Source organism: Gallinula chloropus, assembly GCF_964237585.1.
Source record: "Gallinula chloropus genome assembly, chromosome: 5".
NCBI classification, from domain to species: Eukaryota; Metazoa; Chordata; class Aves; order Gruiformes; family Rallidae; genus Gallinula; species Gallinula chloropus.
In genome coordinates this window covers 10,340,789-10,362,876 of record NC_140090.1, presented here as the reverse complement: position 1 = coordinate 10,362,876, position 22,088 = coordinate 10,340,789, and the positions used below count along the sequence as shown (strand labels likewise).

Sequence of the window (22,088 nt, the reverse complement as noted above, 5' to 3'; positions counted from 1 at the left end):
TAGAGGCTACTCCACAGCCTCTGGGATTTCTCTGTCATCCACAATAAGGGTATGAATAATGCCTTCCTTTCGTTTTCCACTGCTGACAGCCTTAATGTAACAGCTGTGATCGCCAACACTGAAGTGAGTTTCAGTCCCATCTTCTACAAACTCACCCTGGGAGACAGGAGATAAGAATAGAGAGACATGTGCTATCTTAGTAAAATAAAAGCTTGCGTGCATCAGACTGTTTCCAAAGTCAAGATCACTTGTAGTTCCTACAGTTAGAGCAGCTGTAGGTACCTGTGACAAATACAGGTGAAATGCCGAACAAAGCTGCAGACTCTCAGGGCTTTGTCAAGGCCTCAGGTTAGCGATTGGTAGGTATTAGGTAACAAAATGTCACATAATCAGAATTGGTAAAGCCGGAGTTTGTGAATTCATGCTGTTGATCCATGTCAGTGAATCAGAAATAGCAAAGACAGCTTCCTGCTGAGCTGCGCAGCACAGCCAGGAAGCGCCACACAAAGCTAGGAAGTGGCAGTAGAATATGAAGTATTCAGTGGTGCCTTCTACAGCTGCACAGAGGGATTCCTGGACTGGGTGTAACAGTTGTGTATTTCTGATATGCAACTTCTGCTGCAGCCAGGTCATTTCCTGCTATGGACTTTGCCACACGTGGCTGTGGTTTCTGCCATCAGCTTTGTGAGCGCAGAAAAACCTGTACGCCGCTGTAATGCAAGCACAGTTTGACAGCTAAACCTGCGCTCGTAGCTTGTAATGATACCTCCTAGTGAGAACCATGAAGAGCAGAAGTTCTGATTCCCTGAGAAAGGATGTTTCTTCCACTGATAATCAAATAAACATTTGGTAAATCTTTTCATCCTACTCTCAAGTATCGCAAAACTGTTGATTTTACAATTTGTACTCATCAAAGGGCTTACTTGGGGTGGTAGCAATCAGTGACACCTCTCTGGTGAGAAAGCACATCCTTCAAGGTCAGGGAAGCCTACACAGTGTGCATATTGAAAGCCATGGTAATATTAAAAGACACAAAATAGCTTTCTAACTGTCAGCCTGCTCTAAAAATTAATGCAGATGTGACCGAAAGACAAAAGGTTTGATTTGTTCCAGTGAGACTCTTAGGCCCTAAGTGTTAGCAACCATCTCTAGATGGAAACAAATCATGAGTCATAACAGACTATTCATGTTCGATGTTCAGTTCCTATTAACACGAGCGGGTTTGGGTGAGGTGCTACACTCTGCATCAAACTCAAGTCCATCCCACTCCCCTGAAAGCTTTCTCTCTAAAAGCCTTGGACAACTGACTGAATGGTTCATTTTGCTTGTCTAAGAAGTGTGAACAAGAACACTGTTTATCCTTAATTAGAGAGATGTTCAGCAGTTTCACAATCAGAGCAGACTAAAAGTGTACTAGCTGTCTGTGTGGATGCTTGATTCTCTGTGGTAAAGTGTGTGTCCCTCTGTGGCTGATTTTGCTAAGCTTTGGTTCACAAGCTATAGCTTGTGGAGAGATGATCACGTACCACTGTTTCCATTTTTTGACCATTGCACCACACATCCATAGTGTCCTTTTCTGTGAAGGAAAAAGAAATCAAAAAGTAGCAAGAACAAGATATTTTTCCCCAACAGACAAGATGATCTAGGAATTTAAAAAATTTACTGTTGAACTTTATTTTCAATCCCCCAAAGAAGTTCCTAGCTGGACATAGTACCTGAGCTGCAGCATTTGTTCTTAACTGGAGAGATGGAAAGCTCTGTCATCAATGGGAGAACAACTTCTGCTATGAACATACATTTTTAACCTGTTTTTTAACAGAGTTAACAGTGCATTGTTCTGAATATTGTCAGAGACAGAAAAACAAAGTAATTTCTGCTAATTACTTGAGTGCTGTTTCAATAAAGCTCTAACATTGCTTTCCACATTTAATTCAAAACATCTATCAAACTGTAATCTTAAAATCTCCTTGCAAGCTCATGTGCCACTTTGAATAGGAATCTTGGATACTTTTTTTTTTCACATTTGAAATGGAATATTCTTTTACTTTTCCCAGCACATCCTCCTTAAATTACTTTGCTGGAGAATTCACATTACTGACACTGTCATCCATAGGACATCATCAGAGAGTGACATGGTGGGCTTAAAAGTGAGGAGACCAATATCTTTCTGGCCCTAAAATTGTCCTTCTTCCCCACTGCCCTTCATCTTAGGGCAGTTCATTCTGCCCTGAGGCTTAAGAAGAAATCATAGCCCAAGATCTCTTGTCTGCAGGTCTAAGCATAGAGCAATACTGTTGTGGAAGTTTTCCCACCAGATGTCACAGCCCTATTCCTCAGGGGATCCCTTCCTCCCCACTTGCTTGTAATGTATGTGGGAAAGGGAGGCAGAAGAGACACATTGCCTTGCTGTTAAGAAAGTTTAATAACATAATATGAAGTTCTTTAATTAAACTTGTAGCTAAGAAGTGATGTGGAAAAAAGGATGCTGATTAATGTGTCAAAATTGTAGACTAACATTGTCACACTTCTTCAGTTAAAGAAGTGACTTTGGCATATGAGTTTCAGAAGGAAAGCCTGGTTACCTGGTTAACAAACTTGTACACACCGCACAGATAACACTTCTGTAGCATGCTTCACCTGGAGAACTGTCTTGCTGGGGAGAAGCTCTAACTCCTTTCCCTGGTTCTGAAGCTAGACCATGCTGCTACAGAACAGAACCCTGACAGCAGGCTCACACAGGTGTAACAAGACCGTTATTTTCTTCAGACTGTCTTTGGCATCTAATTCCAATCTTCCAGACCGCACAGGATTTTAAACTGCAAGTGCCAGCCACTGAACTGTGCTTTCTCTTAACTGCCAGTTATTAAATGTGTACATGTTTATTCAAAGGCAGCAACATCAAGTCACTCGATGTTTACTTACCTAGAACAACTCTATAGTCTTTACCACCCAAGCTCAGTATCCAAGTATTAGTTGTTTTTGACCTGTTCTCCATATACTTCTTGAGGCTCTTTCCATTGATCTCCAAAGTATACTCGTATGCAAAGCCACTGACTGCATCAATGTTAATAGTAGCTTTTGTTTTGGATGCTCCAACACTGAATGTTTCTTTACCCACCAATTTAAACATCCATTCTTTTCTTATTAATTCCTGTAGAATAAAACAAAGACAATGGGTATTAATTGATAAACTTGAACGCATATTTTAATATCTATATAAATGAGCTACATCTCAGGAAACAGCTCAGAACTTAACTATTACTTCAGAATGAACAAATACATAATATTCTGTCTACTCACAACTCAACTGAAAAAAGGAATGATCCAGTTCATTAAATTAGGTAAAGTTAATCAACTGAATATACCTCGCTTGCATTTTATTAGTCTTTTGTTTGTTCTGATGCCTGTTGCATGGAAGTGCACTTACATAATCTGTACCATAGTGAATTTTGAGCACATAGCAATTTCACCTTTCCATCAACATAGACAACACGTTTTCCTGAAGTGGTCCCATGTTCAAATTCAATCTTATGAACACCATCACTTAAAGCTACTTCCCAAACAGCCACCAAATCAGTCATCTTCTCTAAGTAGCTGTACCGAGACCTATGGAAACACCAACAAAGTGAATTAATTCTTCATGAAAGAGTTCAGTTAGCAATGTCTACAGTTCAAAGCTTTACTGCTCCAAGGCAAGTCACTTTTTGCAAATGAAAAATGAGAAAGAATAAGCTTACTGCCATGGTTTTCAAACATTCAAATATGACAAAGAATCACGAAACATAAACAGAGTTAAACAGACTCACTGTGACAAACACCACACATAGACATATATATCCATCTAACCTCTAAAACTTCCATTTCAGGTGATGGTCTGGTTACAAAGTTGTTATCAGAATTCAGATTGCTCCTGGACAGTTCTGTAATTTCTTGGCAAGTGTTAAAATGCAGTATTTTGATTGGTCTCTGAGAAAGCGTTTCAGCCTTTTAAACTTGAAAAATAACCAGGATGACCTGTTTAGCTTGCATCTGTTTTAATAGATGTAATCTTTCTCAGAAATGCCACTCTGCACACAAAAACACCCACAGGGAAGGAGATCTGGCAAGATATCCTTTCATTTAAGTCATTTTTAAAGCACAGAGCCATACATGACCGCTGGAACTGTGGATATCTTTCCAAATCTGCTGATACCACAATTCTGTTTTTTTTTACCTTACTTCATCTTCACAGACAGTAATCTCCTCACGGGATGCCATAGTAACCAAAACGGCTTTTAATCCAATTAGCAGCAAGAGAAAAAGAAAAGCAGAATAGCAGCAGAGAAGTGTTGAGGGCTAAATTTTCCTCATCTTTACCATTTAAGAGAAGGACATTTTTAAGTGTCATGAACTGTCATGCACTACCATAAATATGAAATGCAAACATCACTCTTCTCCTTAGACAAAAAGGCAAATGGAAGTATTCTTGTGCAAAATTATGTGTAATTTATCCTCACTGTACAAAAGCATTATAACTTTGTGAGTTATTTGATGGAAATACAGTTTGCCAAACTTACGAGCCAAAGCTTAGAAACAAACAACTCAACCAAAGCAGGAAGCAAATCCAGAACTGCCTATCTTGGTCACAAACTGTAAGAAACTAGGGACTGTTGCCACCTCAGGGAAAGTGAAATAGCACAGGCAACAAAGATTTCAACATACATGTTTTTTTAAATCACTGTAGTTGTTTTTGACAATTGCATAAGTCATTTGACATGACAATTCCATTGTAAAGTCTCTGTGAACTGGAAGGAAAGGGCTTGTTGCTTACTTAGGACATCTTCAGATCATAACTCTGGTTTACAACACTGCTGATATTTTTAATTTTCAGTAAATGGATTCATTTATGTAAGAGCCATCTGCATTGTCTCTATATATGAATAAGCATACTTTAAGTAAGTGCAAATATGAGTGAAATTTTTTATAAATTTTGCTTTTCAGAAAAAAAAAAGGTAAAGTTGTAAGTTCTAGGGTCACTCTTCAGCCTAAGAGAGGAGTATGCGTTTTAAAATTAAACCTCCTTTGCTCTGGCAAAAGCTTCTATTTTAAAAAGTGCTTAAGTACACTGCCGTATTACTGGCCATGGTTTTGTTAGTAATTACATACATTTCTGTCCATAAACAGAAAAGTAAGCTTTAAAAACAGTGACACCATTTTTAAGGATATAAGGATTTCATTCTCACAGTAGTGAGCAGCGTACACCATCTAGTAAAGACTGTGGGGGTTGCTGTGGTTATTCCTAAATTACAGGCTATGAAAGATCACATCTCCTGGCATATGGTGGTCAGGCAGGGTGTATTTCTGTGCTTCTCCCATCCCGCCCAAGGAAGAGATGACAAGGGCTCAGGACAGACAGACCCACGCTTGTCCCTGCCACCTGGCCTACCCAAGAAGTGGCCTCGAGCAGGAGAAATGCCATCAGAAGTGGCACCTGGAGCACACCTACAGGCTGCCCACAGGGCCTGCATCACCCCTGGCAGTCCCAGCCCTGCTGCGTGAATGAATTTCAGGATCAGTGCTGAGCAGCTTTGGAAACATCTGAGGACAAACAATGTCTGTTTTTTAAAAAAAAATCATGGTCATGTGGTAATGCAGTTTTTTAATCAAACCTGAACCAAAACTCAAGGCCAGCACTGTGTTTCCCCAGGACAGTCGACAGCACCAGAGTGCAGCAGGAAAGCTGTACACTGCCACAGGACCAGATGATGCTGGGTGCAGTCAAACCTCCAGCAGCCACCGCTGGCTCCAGTCCATGGAGGCGGATCTGCGCTAACCACCCACTGCCTCGTTTCACTGCATGTTCTCTTCATCAAGTCAGCAGCCCAAAATGAGATTTACTTCTTTATACATAAGGGCTTGTTTTGAAAACTAGGGTAGGATTACCGCTCTGCATCCACCTAATCCCTCCCTGCAAGCAGACAAGGGGGGTGATGCACTAGCAAGTACACGAATTCCAGAGGGGGCACATTTCTCCCTGCCGCCCACGTTTAATGCCAGTAAAGAGGGTGTTTGGTTTGGGTTTTTTTTTTTTTTCTTAAATTAAGTCCTGACAGCGACGTTTCTCAATCCCTGCTTAAACAGCTTACTGCTGATGGCAGCGATGCTCCGTACCCAGCGAGAACACGCAACCCCAAGCAGCGATAGCCCAAGCCCCAGGCAGCTGAGCCCGGGCGTGCACCGGCCAGCTGACCCGGCTGCGCCCGGGGAGGTTTCCCGGCACGTCCCACCCCTCCTCCAGGCCAGGCCCACGGCCACAGGCGGAAGCACACGCCGCTGAGACGCGGTGCGCGTCCTCCTCCTCCTCTAACGTCCGGTCGGTCTCCAAGGAGCCCAGGCAAACGCTCCCTCCGCCCGGGCGGGCCCGGCCACCCCGCCTAGGAGATGGATGTCGGTGTATCGTTGGAACGCTCCCGGAGCGGAAAGGAACCACACCTCCCCAGCGCCCGAGGAGCGCAGACAAACCCGGCCTCGCATCCCGCCGCTCCCGGCTCCGCTCCTACCTCCGCGGGGTTCTCCTCCCCCGCCGCTCCCCGCGCCTCAAAATGGCGGTGTGCGGCCAGCGCCGCCCCGCGGCCGCCCGCCTCCCTCTCCTCCCCTCCCTCACCCCCTGCCTCGGCCCACAGCTCTCCCGACCGGCTCCGCGCCTTCCCGCCATGAGCGGCCCCGTACGAGAGCGTGAGCCTCCGCCGCCCGGGACCTGCTGAGGCTCCGCGTCCCGGTAACCGACCCCTTTCCTCTCCTGCGTCCCGGTGGCCGTCTGCGGGCGGCGGCGAGGGGCCCGGCCTGCCCCTTCACGGCCGTCCGAGAGCCGGCGTCCCTCGCCATGACAGAGGTACCGTGATGGACCCGAGCTGGCTGTCGTTACTGCTTGGCGCTTAAAAACAGCGAGAAGACCGGTCACATCATAAACACCCTCTGAGGCGGGCGGGGGTGGGGAGTCGAGCCCCACCGCCCCCCCGGTGCTCTGGGGTTACCTGAGGGCTGGTTATCTGGGCTTTTTCTTCTTTTAATTGTATTAATTGTGCATAGCGATTAGGAGAACTGGCAGTTCTGTATGTTGTCAGGCATGCTTTTCCTCAGTATTTTGTTGCAAATCCTATTGGAAAACCTCCCAAACCCTCCTATAGTGGCTGGGGCTTCCTGGGAGTTTGAGGTTTGTTGGGGTTTTTTTGTTGGGGGCATCAGATATCATAGAATATACTGAGTTGGAAGGGACCCATAAGGATCATCGAGTCCAGCTCCTCCAGTAGTATTATATCCCATGCCACTGGAAGGATGGAAGACTCTGAGCTGATCCTGAGAACTCAGGCTTCTGTCTCTTCTTCCCCTTCTCCTGACCACAGCAGGAGAAGGCAGAATGGGAGAACCTAAACAAGTTATTAATGCGCCATGGGTTGAAACCAGTGAGTTTTGCTGCCCCTCAAAGCTACAGAAATATATCAGGTAAGGAAATGCTAGTTTTACAAGCTTTTGAAATTAGCAAGCCTCAGTTCATAAAGCATCTCTAAAGCCATCCCTTCCAAAGGGTAGCAGAGATGTTGTGATATTCAGCTATTAAAAGCCTTTCATTACGACTTTGCTTATTTATATATCTCCAGATATGATTGTCTTGGACACTCAGTCTTCTCTAGGAATAAGACTTGCATTAAAAACATTGCTGGAAGACATTGACCGACAACAGAAAATTATGCAGGGGCTTATGGAAGCTAATCGTTGTCTTAGGTAAGATGCAGCGGAAGGAACTTGCTAATGCAAAGCAGAAGTGATATCAGTGTCTCTACTGCCAGGTGGAGCTCTTGTCATGCTTTAGACCTATGACTTTCCTGGGATTATTGTCCAAAATGCAGCAGTGTTGACCTAGTTCCTTTTGAGCTCTTCCATTATTTTATCTGCTGCTTCCATTACCAACATTTTTCCTATACCTGCTGCCACTGAAATATCCCATGCCATGATATATTTCCCATACCATGACTGCTGTTGAGCGTCATGAGATAATGTTGGAAGGTCTGTGCTTCCTTCACTGTCTTCAGTGAAACAAGTTTGATTTAAATCAAGGAAAGCTTTTGTTTTATTTTTATTTCTTTTCAGAGATGAGATACGACAGGAACGAGCTCGGGCATCTCAACAAGAACAACGAGCTAATGATTTGGAAAATGTGGTGAAAAACATTAAGTCCAAAATTTGTCAGCTGGAAGATGAGACGATAGCTAAAGTTTGCCAGCAACAGAATCAAGTCAAAGAACTCAAAAAAGATCAACAGGCTTCACAGGTAATTCAGATAGTACTATCTTAGGATTCAAACTTTTGATGTTGTAAAAGCTCTAAAATATTTATGTTGATCAGAATAAATATGAGGCATAAAGTTAGCTGGGATTTTTCAATCCTTACAGAATTTTCTAGCAGTAATGTAAAAAAAAATCTGTATCCTCCTTCCACTGCCTCTTCAGTATTGGCTAAAAAACAAGGGTTGATCTTCCTTGGGATCAGGTGCCAATTTGGGCATGTACAGTCTCCAGCTTGTGGGTTAGAATAATTTCATAATGCTCCTATTAACACTTTACAGGCAAAATATCACCAGCAGCAGGAAAAACTGCAAGAACAGGAGGAGATGATTGCCTGTTTGCAGAAGGAGCTGGGCAAAGCTGGGGTGGAGGAGCAGCGGCGTGTTGCCTCTCAGAACAAAATGTTTTGTCGGTTTTGCAGAAGAGCTCCCAAGTCTCTTCTGGATCAGCGGTGAGCAGGTTTCTTATGAATGACCCCTAACCTTGAAGGAAGAAACGGATTTTAAAGCAACTAACTGTTCTTGGTATTTAGGAGGGGTGGAGGGGGGGGGGAGCTGAAGACCTTAGAAGTGCAAGCTGAAATGAATTCTTGTAAAGGTACATCAATGCAGTAATTTTTTCTTGTACAATAAATGTCAGCTGGATAGATATCTCTACGGCAGAAAGTAAAAAAGTATCAGCCCCTGTAAACACTAGATGTCAGCAGAGAGAAGGGAATGATTCGCTCTACTCTGGAACTGCAGTTTCTGCTAGGTTGATCTCATCCTGGGGTTCTAATATTTTAAAAGGTAAATTACAAAAATCAAAACCACCACCCCCTAAAAAAACCCCATCAACCCTGTCTGGTTTCCAGTCAGTTCTGAAGTGCAGCTGGTCTTTGCAGCCACTGACTGCAGGCTCGCTGTAAGGCTTCCCAGCTAATTCAGTGGCAGTTCTGGGAAAACATTCCAAGCCGACGTCTCTTGCAGTAAGATCTCCATAGTTCTGTAATCAGGGATTTGCCCATTCTTAGGTCTCAGGTAGCTGTCACTATAGTGCTGACTCACCTGGTTTTCCAGGCCTGCCTAGTAACCTTTACTTGGGCAGCATTTCAAAGGGGCTGTGTGTGCAGCCCTTTCCTTGTGCACTTGCTGTATGCGAGGAGCAATCACTGAATTTGGTTCCCTGTGCTTTCTCATCTGTCTCTCCAAAAGAGACAATCTCTGAGTGCTCAGGGAGCATCTCAGCTGTCCTGGTTGGTTTTTTTTTGTGGCTCTGTTTTTCTGTAACTGCTTACTTTGAAAGCACTTTTAGTTTCTTTGGAGCTGGATGTTCTCAGGGTGCACGGGACCTGTGCTTTCTACTTCCCACAGTGGTCACTGAGCCCTCAACGTAGTCACAAGATGAGGCTGTCAGGCAGATTTAGCTTTTGTCTCCTCATGAATAATTTTGACACTTTCAGTCTCATACAGAGTTAATGTCTCTTCTGTTTTGAAAAGCTGTGACTGTGTGTCTGATATGAGAGAGAACCTGGTATTTGATGAGGTCACTTCTGAAGTGCAGCGCAGTTCTGTAAGCTGGCCTGTTCCTGCTGGCCTGTTCCTACTTGACACAGTATCTTTCAGCTGTGAATTTTTTTTGAGACTATCTGAAATTCAAGGTCCTGTTTTTCCCTTTTTTCAGGTTCCTTTGTCTAATTGATTATTATGAATCTCAAATTAGTCAAATGAAGAAGGAGCTGAGGTAGGTCTTGTCTAATGCCTTATGGCCCTACTGTTCAAAGTTTTCTTACTCCTTTCTGCTACTAAAGCATGGTAAATATTCTGTGTTCCAGACGTGACTAGCAAAGAAACAGCAAAGGATCCTAACAGTCTGGGAAGTTTGGACTCATCCAGGGAATAGCTGTCAGTCAGGCTAAGCAGCTGCTCAGTCAGGAGGAGGCCAGTACAGCTAGAATTTGGGGATGTTATAGACACTACAGCTGTAATTTTTTTCCTTTTTCTTGTTTTTTTTTTCTTTCTTGTTTTTTCCTTTCCCTTTTGCCATGGTTCACAGGCAGAATTACAGCATTAGCTGTGCTGGGTCAACCCATGTCCCTAAACAAAAGGAATGCCAGCTTCTCTGCTCTGTCAAGGTGCCTACATGGTACAAAGCAACAAGCAAATCCCTGAGAAATTCCTATAATTTGAGTTTATTATCTGGAGAACTGGGATTTGCTTGTTCTGGGATTTCTCTTGAGTAAGTGTACTTACTTAGTACATGAAACAGCTTCCCAGAAATAATAGAGCAGAGTAGTGGATTTTAGTTCAGAATTTCTATTCTATTTGCTTTGCAGTTTGTGGAAACATTATTGTCATACACCACTGCTAACTAAGCCAACTTAGATCTTTGAGTTAATTGAATTACAGTAAACTTAATTTAATTTATTTTTCCCAATAGGCAATATAAAAAAGATGAAGACCAGGTACAGAGAGAAGCAAAAAGCAAGGAAGAAATTTTAAATCTAGATGCTACTCCTAATTATAGAGCACTGCTCACGGTATGGAACTGCTAAGAACAAGATCAGTGCAGATCTCTAAATGGTAACCCTCCAGGTGCCACATAGAAACGTGTGTGTTTGATCTCTGTCCCCTCTACTTTGTGCTTTCTTAATCTGTAAACTCTGGGCAGGGTGCACTGTCTTTATGCAAAGATTCAGTACGAAGTGGAAGAGGAGGGTCTGAAGAGACCTCCTTAGTCCCAGCTTCTCCACCTGCAGTCTAGTGCAGCAGGCTCTTGATCTTAGTCAACTAATTCCTCATCCATGCTGTCTTGTTACACAGGCAAATGGGAACCCTTCTTAACACACATGTACTTTAAAGTGGTCAAGCTTGTTGACTGTGGAGTGAGTGAAATAAAAGAAATAACACGGTCTATGTTGCAGTCTTTCCAGAAACAACTTATTGAAACAAAAGCCAGGAATGAACAGCTTTTGCTTGAAAATGTAAATCTCAAGAAAGATTTGGAGTTAAGGTGAGAGAATCATAGAATGGTCTGGGTTGGGAGGGACCCCAAGGATCATAGAGTTCCAACCCCCCTGTCACAGGCAGGGCCACCAACCTCCAGCCTGGATCTACACAAGGTTGCCCAGGGCCCTATCCAACCTGGCCTGGAACACTTCCAGGGATGGGGCATCCACCTCCTCTCTGGGCAGCCTGTCCCAGCACCTCACCACTCTCTCTGTAAAAAATCTTCCCCCTAATATCTAATCTAAACCTTCCTTCCCTTAGTTTTAGTCCATTCCCCCTTGTCCTGTCATTATCTACCCTTTTAAAAAGTTGATTCCCCTCCTGTTTGTATGTTCCCTTCAGGTACTGGAAGGCTGCAATGAGGTCCCCTCACAGCCTTCTCTTCTCCAGGCTGAACAAGCCCAGCTCCCCCAGCCTCTTATTGTAGGGGATAAGTATCATTCTGTGTGAGGGGTCTTTGATAGACTTTGATTTACAAAGAGAGACACTGAAAGCACCTGCAATTGTAAAAGTGTGGTGTGAAATCTGCCTTTAAAAGCGATGCATAGAAGTAAGATATGGCAGTAACAGTCAAACTTCCTTCCCTATGCTGTTAATAACAACTGATAGCAGTTCTTTTGCTGTTCATTGCTGTCACCATGTGGAAACGTTGCAGAATTTCATTTCCAGCATGATGTTGCAGCACTGGCAAAGCTTTCTTGCTTTTTCACTTGGCTGAGTTTTATAGATGCAAGACACACAGCATGGTACTTTTTCTTTCTAACAGACCAACTGCACGGGAACTGAAGCTTTACAAGCACCAAGTGAAGAAACTAGAGAAAACTTTAAAGAAAACTATCCAGTATGTATATTTCTTCAGTAAATTTCATGAATCCTATGAATGTCTTAAGGCAAAGATACTCTGTAACCTGAAATGTAGATAACGGCTGATAAAACATCTACCTTATCACCAGTCCTCTGAGCCTGGTTATGGGCAGCAAAAGCTTGTGTTATCTCTGAAGATACCCCATGAGTCTCTGAAATGATGGTGTGGTCCCCAAATGGAAGCACAGCAGTGCATCTTCCTTCTTTCATTTTGTCTTTGTGGCTTTGATTTGAGTGCTGTCACAGACAGTATGTGCAGAACCAGATTGTTGTGTTTGCTGCTTCCCCAAGATATAAAGCAAGTGACTGGTTGCACTGTGGATTATAAATCTGAAAGTATGAGTTGGCAAAAATATTACAGTTACTGAAGTTAAGTCATTATTGCTCTTAGAAATTGACTTATTTATGAAACTTGGCTAAGAAAATATGTTGAAGGTACTAGAGATCCAGCATTGACAAAGTGGGCTTTTACCTGTAGTGTCACATAATTTGTCCATGTGTGCACTGAATGCTAAATATTTCATAGCCTGGAAAAGACATCACTTAAAGTTTAAAAATGTTCAGTCCATTCTACGTTGTGTGTATTTAAGTGGTCTTTTCTCTCATGCAGTGGGTATGGTTTAGATAAAGTCATCTTAGATTTGAAAGGAAGGGTAGGGAGCTGTACATAGTAAGCTAGGAAAGATGTTCAAACAGAAGCAAATACAGACTGTAAGCATGGAATTTGACCTTTTTGAGTAAAATTCTGGATTTTAAGTCTTCATCTGTAGTAGAACCTCTGGTAACAGAGCAACTATAGATCTGGTGGTATCCCTTCTAAATTAGCATGCACTCTAGAAGAACATCAACCTGGAGACTTGAGATAAATTATTGATATTTACGTTATATTCTTGGGTTCAGTTGGGGGGAATTCTGTTAAACAGGCATTATGAAAGGGAGATTTTACTTTGTAGGTGTAAGTATATCTGCTGCCTACCTGGTTCTTTCATCAAGTTGACAGTAGTACCTCCTGCTAAGGCTACCTGTGTAACCCACTGCATGTGTTTGGCCTGTAGATCTTCAGGGAGTAGTAGCGGAGAAAGAACAGAAGAGAAGAAAGAACCTGAGAGTGTCGTGGGAGTAGACCAGCTGCAGGCAGTTTGCCAGCAATACTTACAGGTATGCAAATCTTAACCACAGGGGCTGTATCTAGCACTGTGTTAATATGAAATACAATGCAAGTTTTGTTTAGCTATGTACACTGAAGCATGCTACTTTGAATCTTAAGAGTTCATGTGAAGTCCTCCACACAAGGCACTTAATGTTTTGGGTTTGGCAGTTCATGTAGGCTTGTTCTTAGGTCTGTCTTCATTGAAACTACTTGAAAATACAGCGAGGAAGTAGAGACTAGGCTGACAAAATTCAGATCAATGACGTAGCTGATGTCTTTCCAGGACAGGGGATTTGTTCAAGGTCTTGTGCAAAACAGATCCTTATGTCACGGTTTTAGGCATGCCTGAGCAGATGGTGCTTTTCTTTTTCTTTTAATAATAAAACAGCAAAAAAGTAAACATAATAAAACATAGCAAATTGTAAACTGTGGAAGTGGCAATGCCTCAAGTGGAGAAATGTTAAATATCCCTCAAAGGGGAGTGTATTTCCATTATTTTTACATATCTTCTAGCTAGTACCTTTTAAGTCTTTGAATCTATAACATTTTGAATGCATCTGTAATATTCATCGATAGGAAATTCTTGGAGCAGTTTACAATTTAAAGTTTAGAGGATCATGACTGTGGCCAAGAGGGGGTTTATTATAAAATGTCAGGTGTATTTGAGCAATAACACCTGTTGTTTGTTGTTGAAGGTTTTGTCCCGTGTGGATTCTGTTCTGCGGAGTCCGAGAGCTCCTCCGTTAATATACAGGCGCAGTAAAGGGCCACTGCAAAATTACATGAAAGAGAACGGACAGGAATGTGGATTTGAGCACCTTCCACCCACTATAGAAATGTGGGCAGATCAGCTAATGGCCCTAAAGGTAATGGATTACTGCACTTGGCTTTATATTCTTCCTTTAGTCTGCTGACCACTCCTCAGTTCCTCTCTGCATGTAGGGTTTTTTTCCTGTCTCTAGCTTTTATTATTGTATGACCTGGTATTAAATTTAAAAAGTAATTCTGCCCTCCATTTATATACCACTTTAAAACACAGTAGGGTGAAAAATGTGCAGTGGTCCTACTGGCCAGGGACATTCCTCTGCATACATCATGTGAATGCTTTTGTTCACTGGCTGAGTCCCTAAGAAGACACTTGAGATTTAGACTCTTTGTACCTTACACATTAATGATGATGCATTCCCTTTCTTCCTTTTGTCTTGTATCTTTTTTGATCTAAATACAAACCAAGCAATTCTGTTTAAAACCAAACTCTTTGACCAACACTTGTTTCACTGAAGCTGTAATATATGAGGTACTTTAGTTTATAGACTAACAGTGTTCTTTTTAAATCAAAGGATGCAAGCAGGAGGCTGTGCTTAAATTCCAGGAAAATGAAAAACTTACTCTCCAGTACTGGAATGTTTTTTGCATTTGAGAAACATCAAATCTGCTCGTTCCTACAATAACAACTTTAAGTGGTTTCTTTAGTAAGTTGTGTCCCTTCTTTTAAAAGGATTTACATAGGTCCTTGAGAAAACTCTGTCTGGAATTGGTGCCCTGGCACACTGTAGATCCACAGGACAACGGAGAATCCATAAGAGTTGAAGACCTCCAGTTCATAGTAGATGCAATTTTAGAAGAAATAGAAAATAAGGAAAAGGTAATTCTGACCAGGGGTCTCTAATTAGTTACTGTGGGATTCTGAAATGCGTTCTTCACACAGTGATTAGACTTGTGCATGTGAAAGCCTTGTGGGGTTTATGAAATAAGCTGTTTGAAGACATTTAGTGCTCAAAGACTATTTTAACATAAGGGAGAAATTCACCTTGGGGAAGACTGCTTTAATCAAAGTCATTTGGCCAGCGATGGATTTGTGTTGCCCTGTGGTATCTGGTATTATCCTCTTCAGCCTCTTTCTCAGTCAGCATTACTAAGCAACAGAGAAGAAAGCCTTCCAAAGGGTATTTTTGGTTTTCTGGATAGTTGTGTCTGAAAACTCTCTTTAAAAGATTTAAGAGTATTTGAAATGCCATGATTTTGTAAGGGATGTCACACCTGTTTTTCTTCACAGATTAATTTTAAGCATATTTCATGGTTTAAAGGGATCCTTGCCTTGTTAAGCAATAATGGTGATGAGTTACTCTTTCTCCTTGCCACAGAACAGCCAGGCAACGTCCTTACCAACCCTGTTTGCAATAGTCTCTCACTTCCAGAAGTTGTTTGACGTGAACTCTCTGAATGGTGTTTATCCACGGATGAATGAGGTTTACACTAAACTTGGGGAAATGACCAATGCTATGAGAAATCTCCACGAGCTCCTGGAACTAGGTAAAAACTTACCACCTAGCATTTGCTCAGACTGTTTCCAAAGGAAGAAGAAATATGTTGAGCTGCTGAGAAATGAGTGAACTAAGTATATTCTTCACTGGCAAGATAAAAAGATAGGTTGCTGTGAATTGGGAGTTTAAATAGCAAAACCCTGTAGTTTGTAAGCCATTAGCACTTGCTGAGGAATACCAGGGAAGCTCAAGAAAGGAACAACAGATGAAATTGAGTTTTTAAATTATTTTTTTCACAACACTTTGTTTCCTGTGAGCTGACTTCATAATTTTTCTTTACCATCTTTCATTTTCTACTTTAAAAGATGAGTTTAAAAAAATATAATAACTTCTGCTTTAGATTTCTACTCAGTAATTCATTCAAGTGTAATTATGTCTGGTCCTCAGAGACTTCTGTCTTAATGCTACTAACCTTAAAAACAGAGAGTTGTTATTGAATGCTGAAACTAAAATGCTAGTACTGAGGTGCACTTAGTTACTTCTCAGAACCCCTTCTGCTCTGGCTTGTACTGAAGGGTTAGTAGGGTGGACAGCCTGAGAAAAGGCTCCAGGACAGCTAGGGCCTTCTGAGCCTCATTTGAGGAGGGGAGCAACCTTCATACTGCAGCCAGCACAGGGCACGAGGAAATCTCATGTCTCCCTAATAATAACAAACCAATGGAGCTCAGAGGATGCCTTCTCCAGGCCTTGTTCTTCTGAAGTGGGGCAGAAAAGGACAAGGAGCTTGTTACCTTCAGTCACAGCAGTCAAAGAAGTGGGTAAATCCAGTATCAAGACAAGTTCTGGCTGTTAGCAGAGGATTTATTGAGCAGGTTCCTTGTTAGGCGAGCAAATGCTGTGTTGCTGCTGTGTTACAGGAACCTAATGAATAACCCTCTCCCTGTATATGTAGTTTCAGCTAGCTAATTTCCACTGAGATTGTAGGGTGCACTTCAGTACCCAATTTGCTGTGAAATCACACAGCTCTGACAAGCCTGTTTTTAGCCTCAAAAAGCTTAGTGAGAGATTTGCTGTTTCTGGCTAACATTAGTTTGTTTCTTGCCACAGGCTCCTTGTTTTCTGTGAATGGTGGAACTTGTATGCCTAGATACGTGAAAACCCAAACAAAATCTGGGCACCTGCAAGAATTGGACTGTCTAAAACACTTCCCTTCTAATACTGTTATAAGAAACATGAAGTGTTTTGTTTTTCCACAGACAGTTCAGCCCCACCCACTGTGGTAGTGGATACTGTTGGGAAACTGTGTGACATAATTAATGACAACGTGACCAAGCAGGTACAGCAACTTCTGGGGACTCAAGACATCCACAGGTATGTGGGGCTGTTCCTTGGTGGCTGTTCTTCAAACATCAAGTTTTAATAATGGGGAGAACTGGCTAGAACTGATACTGAGAGAAACCTGAATCATTTGTTGCAAAGCCAGTGAACTGTGACAGTAAAGGGGTTAGTACTCTTGAATGCTTTGAAAAGAATAAAGCTGGCAGGGAGAAAAATTAAGGCCAGAAGGTTCCAAAACACCTTGTTGGTCTGTGTGGATGAGGTGATCAAATAAACCTCAACAGGATGTGTGTTTCATAACGAGACAAAGCAAGTGCTGCCCGTGGGCGGGCAGGAGGAAAGTGTTGCGAAGTTTCACCCCTGATAATGAAATTTATTAGTTGCTAAGAGAACGGATGCCTCAAGCTGCCTACAAGCACTTTGGGAACTGGACAAACCTCGTTCCATCTTCAACAGGTGAGAACAGACTTCTTTTTTGGTAGCAGGCTGTGAGAATTCACGTTCAGCATGGGCTTTGCAGACTGCCTGCAAGCTAATTGCGGCAGGCAGCAGGTCTGACACGCGCCGAGCTCACACTACATGCTGACTCCCTCAGCCTTTCTGCACTCCTTGGCTTTAACTGGAGAATAGCTGCTCATAAAATGTTCCTTGCTCCACCTTGGAGGCAGGTATATCAACTGCCCACCCCAGGCAGTACATTTAGCATACAGACTGAGGGTCCACTACAAAAAAGTGCCCGGTGCCACGTTAAGGAGGAAAGAAAAGCTGTGTATAGGGCATGACTGGTGAGAGCAGAGATCCTCTTTTGACAGCTCACACTTGTGGCTGTAGGTTTCAGAACCAGAGAACACAGTATTGGTGTGGATGGTTTTATACATGGCAAAGTTAGCGGTGCATTCAGAAATTCACATTGTATGATGGTAAAACAGTTGTGGAGATGAACTGAAATTACCCTTGCACCTTTTATCTGACAGTCTCACCTGTATGTTTCAGTATAATCAATAAGCTGGAAGAACATGAGTGCTTCTTTCCACCCTTTCAGGCTCTCATTCAAGATTTGCTCTGTCTTCTAGGTGAGTAATAGTTGCAACAGTTGATAATTATCTTCATACCAATGCTTCCTTCTAAACCTTTAATAGCTAACGTGTTTTGTTTGCTCCTGCCGTGATAAGACACAAGGAAGTTTGGGAGGGAAGGTGCTAACTTTTGCCTTGCTCTCCATTTTTCCATAGGAAGCAACCAAAATGCTTTATCTCACATATATTCAATCACATTACTCCTAATAATATCCTCTCCTCACACCTTTTAATCCTTTTGGAAAACCCTCTGTTCAGCTTATTTCATTTGCTGCTGTATTTCTAACATGGAATTTTGGCTGAACTTGAAGATGTTCGAGGTCCATGGGCCTTACCCTTGCTTTTTGTTCTGTTTCAGAGATCAATAACCTGGATGACATTGTACCTACAGTGCGAAATCTGAAGTTGGTAGCTCGTTAAGAGTTAAATCTTGCTAGAAACCACCAGGCTCTTTTACCTGTGGACGTACCTGTTGATGTGTATGATGTTACAGCTACCTCTAACCTGTTACCCTCATATCAAAGGTTTCACCTTTTTTTTTTTTTTTTTGACATAAATAAAGGCAGCTTCATTTTTTCATTTTTCCTAATCCTTGTTTCAGGGTAAGTTTTTTCTTAAATTCAACTATGGGTCTACTCCATCCCTGAGAGAGAAGTGCTGCCGGCTCCAGCAGCCTGGGAAGCTGAATGCAGCCCCCAGGCAGGCGTGCTCTGACCACTGGACATATTGAATGCTGGGCAGGGGTCACACATTGAATGCTGCACCTGCCTCTGTCAGCCTGCTTTCACCACAGGCCTACTTTGCTTTTCTGAAGATCCTATTTTAAAATGCCACTTACAGCTTCAGATCAGTTTGGGCTGTGAGCAGATTGTTCATGGTGATGGACTGAGACAGACCAGACTAGCAGCACCTACACCAAAACCATTTGAAGCTTGCTTCAGGTGGCAGTGTCTGGGTTTCTGCCTAGCACAGACATGAAGTTACCATGGTTGTATTTCAGAAGTCAGTTTTAGAAAGGCATAGAGTGAGTTTCTTAGGCAAGACAGAAGTTTATTGTACAGAAACAAGCACACCAAGCTTCCAAAAATACTTTGGTATATTTTGCTCTAATATTAATAAAGCTTAGTTTACAAAACTCTGCTGTTCCTCAGGCAGAATGCTTTACTATAGAGGTTTACAGGACTCTGAAATGTACTGTAACAAAGAACAAAACACTTTAAGGCATCACAAACTAAAACCATAATCACATCTTGGTGAACTACTCTCCCTTGCTTTGGGAAGCTCGTTATCTACATACCTGCAGCCACAATCTGCTAAGGTACTTTTGAACAGCTGAATATTAATTTCTCAGTTGCTCAAGAAAATAAACAATTGTAAGTAAAGTCTTAAACAGTTTCTTTCAATAAGTTCTTAAAAAAACATGTTCTTTTAAGAAAGTACAATGATTCCATGTTAAAACAACATGAACAGGGTGCTGGGGAAGTGAAACGGCTGAGCAAAGTAATGACACTCAGTTGACAGTCAGAAACATCTCCAGGTCCAAGACTGCCTTCAGTGTAGTCATGCTCAAGGGGTTTTTTTGGGGGAGAGGTGCCCAAACCAGCAGAAGTAAAAGGCTTCTTATTTAGGGTCAAGTTATTCCCAGTGTGGGATGAGGTTGGTTTATCTATTTTCTTACTTCAGTGGGAACTAATCTCCAAGTAGGATCATTAAAATTACATGTCCTGAGCTGGAGACTGCTTCAGATTTGCAGTGGCAGTTCAAAACACATTGCAAGAAATATGTACATCCATATAAAGTGGAAAGTGTAGGAACTTATGTACACAAGAAGAAATCACATTTTCTTGCGTCTACTCCTTGTCAGCTCATACCTGCAAGACAGACACAGCAATTACAGCAGTATAAGACTTTCTTTCAAGCTTTAACTAGCACAAGGGAGAGAACTTGGGCTGCTTTTTGCCCTGTGCTTCCTCAGCCATGGCAAAAGCAGCTTCAGGGATGGCCCCAAGCGTCAGCTCTTTAACAGCAACTTTAGATGCGTCACTTCTCCCTGACTCCCCTAATTACCACAAGCCTATGTCAGACACAGAGGCCAGCTGGGTCAGGGGAACTGGGTTTTCCTTCCTGCTGGCCACCCCTGGGTGGCAAAGTCCTGGACTACCTGCACTGCATTCCTTGGGCTCCATTGAAGGAGAAAGAACTACCTCCATTAGCTACAGACATTGAAGGGAACAAAGTAACCCCATCCTGCTTCTTAAGCTTTGCCTCAGACCAACACTTAACCCTTAAGTCTGAACCACAATGAACGTACAAGCAAAACTGCAAGTGGGTTACTAGAATAGTTTCTGTAAATTCTTTGTAGTTAAAGTTTTATCATTCATATTTCTATATATAGCTGATCAGAGGATTAATTTTGCTAAGATCTGTATCCAAGTTAAAATTTGTTCCAATGTTACTTTAATAAACATAATTCTTTTACTTCTATGTCCCAGTGGCTTTTATGGTAACTTCAAGATACACTGAAGACTCTAATTGACATTCAAGCCTCTTTACTGAGTGTCTCATGGGGCAGGTGTTGCATTAGCAACTGGATTAACATACAACTCAGCTAAAACCACCTGATCAGTTCAAGTTAGTCCTGCATTTGCAGGTGAAATCCCCCCTTAGCTCAGGCTCCAACAACAGCCCTGCAAACTCTCAGCAAAGCAACTAGCAGGGTTTGGGAGTACAGAGATGAGAACTTACCACTGTGCAAAGCCTTTTATTAAGTCCTCTTGTGACAAGTCAATCCGCACCTGTAAAGAGCAGATTTCATTTCTTTCTGCGTGATTCAGCCTACAAATGGATTAGCTAAGCCAGCACTCCCCCCCGAGCCAGCCCCCACTTCCCTGCGCTCCCAGCATCAGACCTCAGCCCGCCGCTCGCCTTCCCAGCGGCACTACTTGGAAATGTATCACTTTTCACAGAATCAGAGGCTTAAAAACCCCATTGTCAGATTCTGGGGTTAATCACACGCCCTGTTTGCACTACCAGAGCCATTTGGCACAGGTGTTTCTGTCGGGAGCACCCTTCTGAAGCGAAGCGGCACGGCCCGTGAATCACATGAGACCCTTCAAGCTTCCCCCACGGACAGAGCCTGGTTTCAGGGGAAAATCTGGCAGAAAAAGTTGTTGCCAGATTGCCAGTGTTATTACTGACAGTTACTAGGACCACATCTCAGGCCTGTGGCAATCACTTGGGCTGTTCAGCTCTATTAAACCAGCTTCCCTACACTTACTTTGCCCAGCTCCTTCCGTTCCTGTGAAATGAATGGCCGGCTGTTCTTCACTGCGATATCCAGCGTCCTTTTCTTGACATCTTCCAAAGATTCAAAGAATTCGAACCTAACAAAGTGGAGTTTTGAAAAGAGAGACTGAAGTCAAACACTCAAACCCTGTAAAGCATCAGTGGCCAGAACACAGCAACAAAGCACAGCATCAGCGGCCAGGGCTTCAACAGAGACAGACAACACCGAAAAGGCAATCCCATGGGTAGTTCTTACTCACATTGTAAGAAACCTCTTCCAGGCCTGGTGAAAGACTGTGACACTTGCTCAGGCTGCTCACCGTGCCAGGGGGAAGGAGGGAAACACGCGCCCATGATGAAATGCTATCCACCCTCATTTTCCCCCTTCACGGAAGGTCGGCGTGTTTTCCATGCGAGCTGTATTACTCAGAGGAAATAGCTGAGCCACCCCCCCAAGTTTACAAAGTTGGCTGATACCACATTAAGGGAAGTCAAAGGTTGAAACCCGTGGCAATTAAATTCTTAATGGCGCTGACTCAAGCCTCTGGCACTCCTCTCCTGTTGTCAGGTGAGTTTTGTCCACCACTTGAGCTCTGCCCACCCGAATAGCTTGTCCTCAAGTCAGAGCAGTAAAACAGGTAAGGTGTTTTGGAGCTGAGTATTGCTCAACCTATTGCACTTAATTGAGGATGTACAGGAGGCGTCAATGGAAAAAGAGATGCTGTTCCCAACAGCTGCGCTGGCACTACATCAGCAGGGAACGTGAGAACAGGGAGAAGCAACAGCGGCAGCTCTGGTGCTTT

General features: G+C 42.8%; 3 protein-coding genes across 3 annotated transcripts in view; 1 reads left to right on the top strand and 2 right to left on the bottom strand.

Annotated features, from left to right (window-relative positions):
* FAIM (Fas apoptotic inhibitory molecule) lies at positions 1–3,606 on the bottom strand. Its single transcript, XM_084265146.1, has 4 exons — positions 3,471–3,606; positions 2,923–3,151; positions 1,527–1,576; positions 1–156 (listed from the first exon to the last, which is right to left on the bottom strand). The coding sequence occupies exons 1-4, from the start codon at positions 3,579–3,581 to the stop codon at positions 7–9; spliced, it is 540 nt and encodes a 179-aa protein (XP_084121272.1). The 5' UTR covers positions 3,582–3,606; the 3' UTR covers positions 1–6.
* A 3,167-nt stretch (positions 3,607–6,773) lies between these two features.
* On the top strand, positions 6,774–18,573 carry CEP70 (centrosomal protein 70). Its single transcript, XM_084265767.1, has 16 exons — positions 6,774–6,871; positions 7,383–7,482; positions 7,638–7,761; positions 8,128–8,308; positions 8,603–8,772; positions 9,984–10,043; positions 10,740–10,839; positions 11,224–11,312; positions 12,075–12,149; positions 13,228–13,330; positions 14,018–14,188; positions 14,821–14,967; positions 15,467–15,635; positions 16,843–16,957; positions 17,918–17,997; positions 18,359–18,573. Exons 1-16 carry the CDS (start codon positions 6,863–6,865, stop codon positions 18,418–18,420), a joined length of 1,755 nt encoding a protein of 584 aa, XP_084121893.1. The 5' UTR covers positions 6,774–6,862; the 3' UTR covers positions 18,421–18,573.
* Positions 18,574–19,834: 1,261 nt separating this feature from the next.
* ESYT3 (extended synaptotagmin 3) overlaps positions 19,835–22,088 on the bottom strand; it is a gene marked incomplete at its 3' end in the record, with an annotated part of 33,365 nt that continues 31,111 nt past the window's right edge. The window contains exons 21-23 of the mRNA XM_084265597.1: positions 21,278–21,383; positions 20,746–20,795; positions 19,835–19,871 (exon numbers count right to left, since the gene is read on the bottom strand). Coding sequence (XP_084121723.1) covers positions 19,835–19,871; positions 20,746–20,795; positions 21,278–21,383 — 193 coding nt within the window. The remainder of the gene's footprint in view (positions 19,872–20,745; positions 20,796–21,277; positions 21,384–22,088) is intronic.

Bases quoted from the DNA above. Each gene is read 5' to 3' on its own strand.
- FAIM (XM_084265146.1), bottom strand. From the start codon at position 3,581: ATGACTGATTTGGTGGCTGTTTGGGAAGTAGCTTTAAGTGATGGTGTT. The intron at 1,577-2,922 runs GTAAGTAAACAT...TTTCCTTCACAG, and splicing joins AGACTATAGAGTTGTTCTAG to AAAAGGACACTATGGATGTG. The intron at 157-1,526 runs GTACGTGATCAT...CCTGTCTCCCAG, and splicing joins GTCAAAAAATGGAAACAGTG to GGTGAGTTTGTAGAAGATGG.
- CEP70 (XM_084265767.1), top strand. The intron at 7,483-7,637 runs GTAAGGAAATGC...ATATATCTCCAG, and splicing joins AAGCTACAGAAATATATCAG to ATATGATTGTCTTGGACACT. The intron at 15,636-16,842 runs GTAAAAACTTAC...GTTTTTCCACAG, and splicing joins CCACGAGCTCCTGGAACTAG to ACAGTTCAGCCCCACCCACT.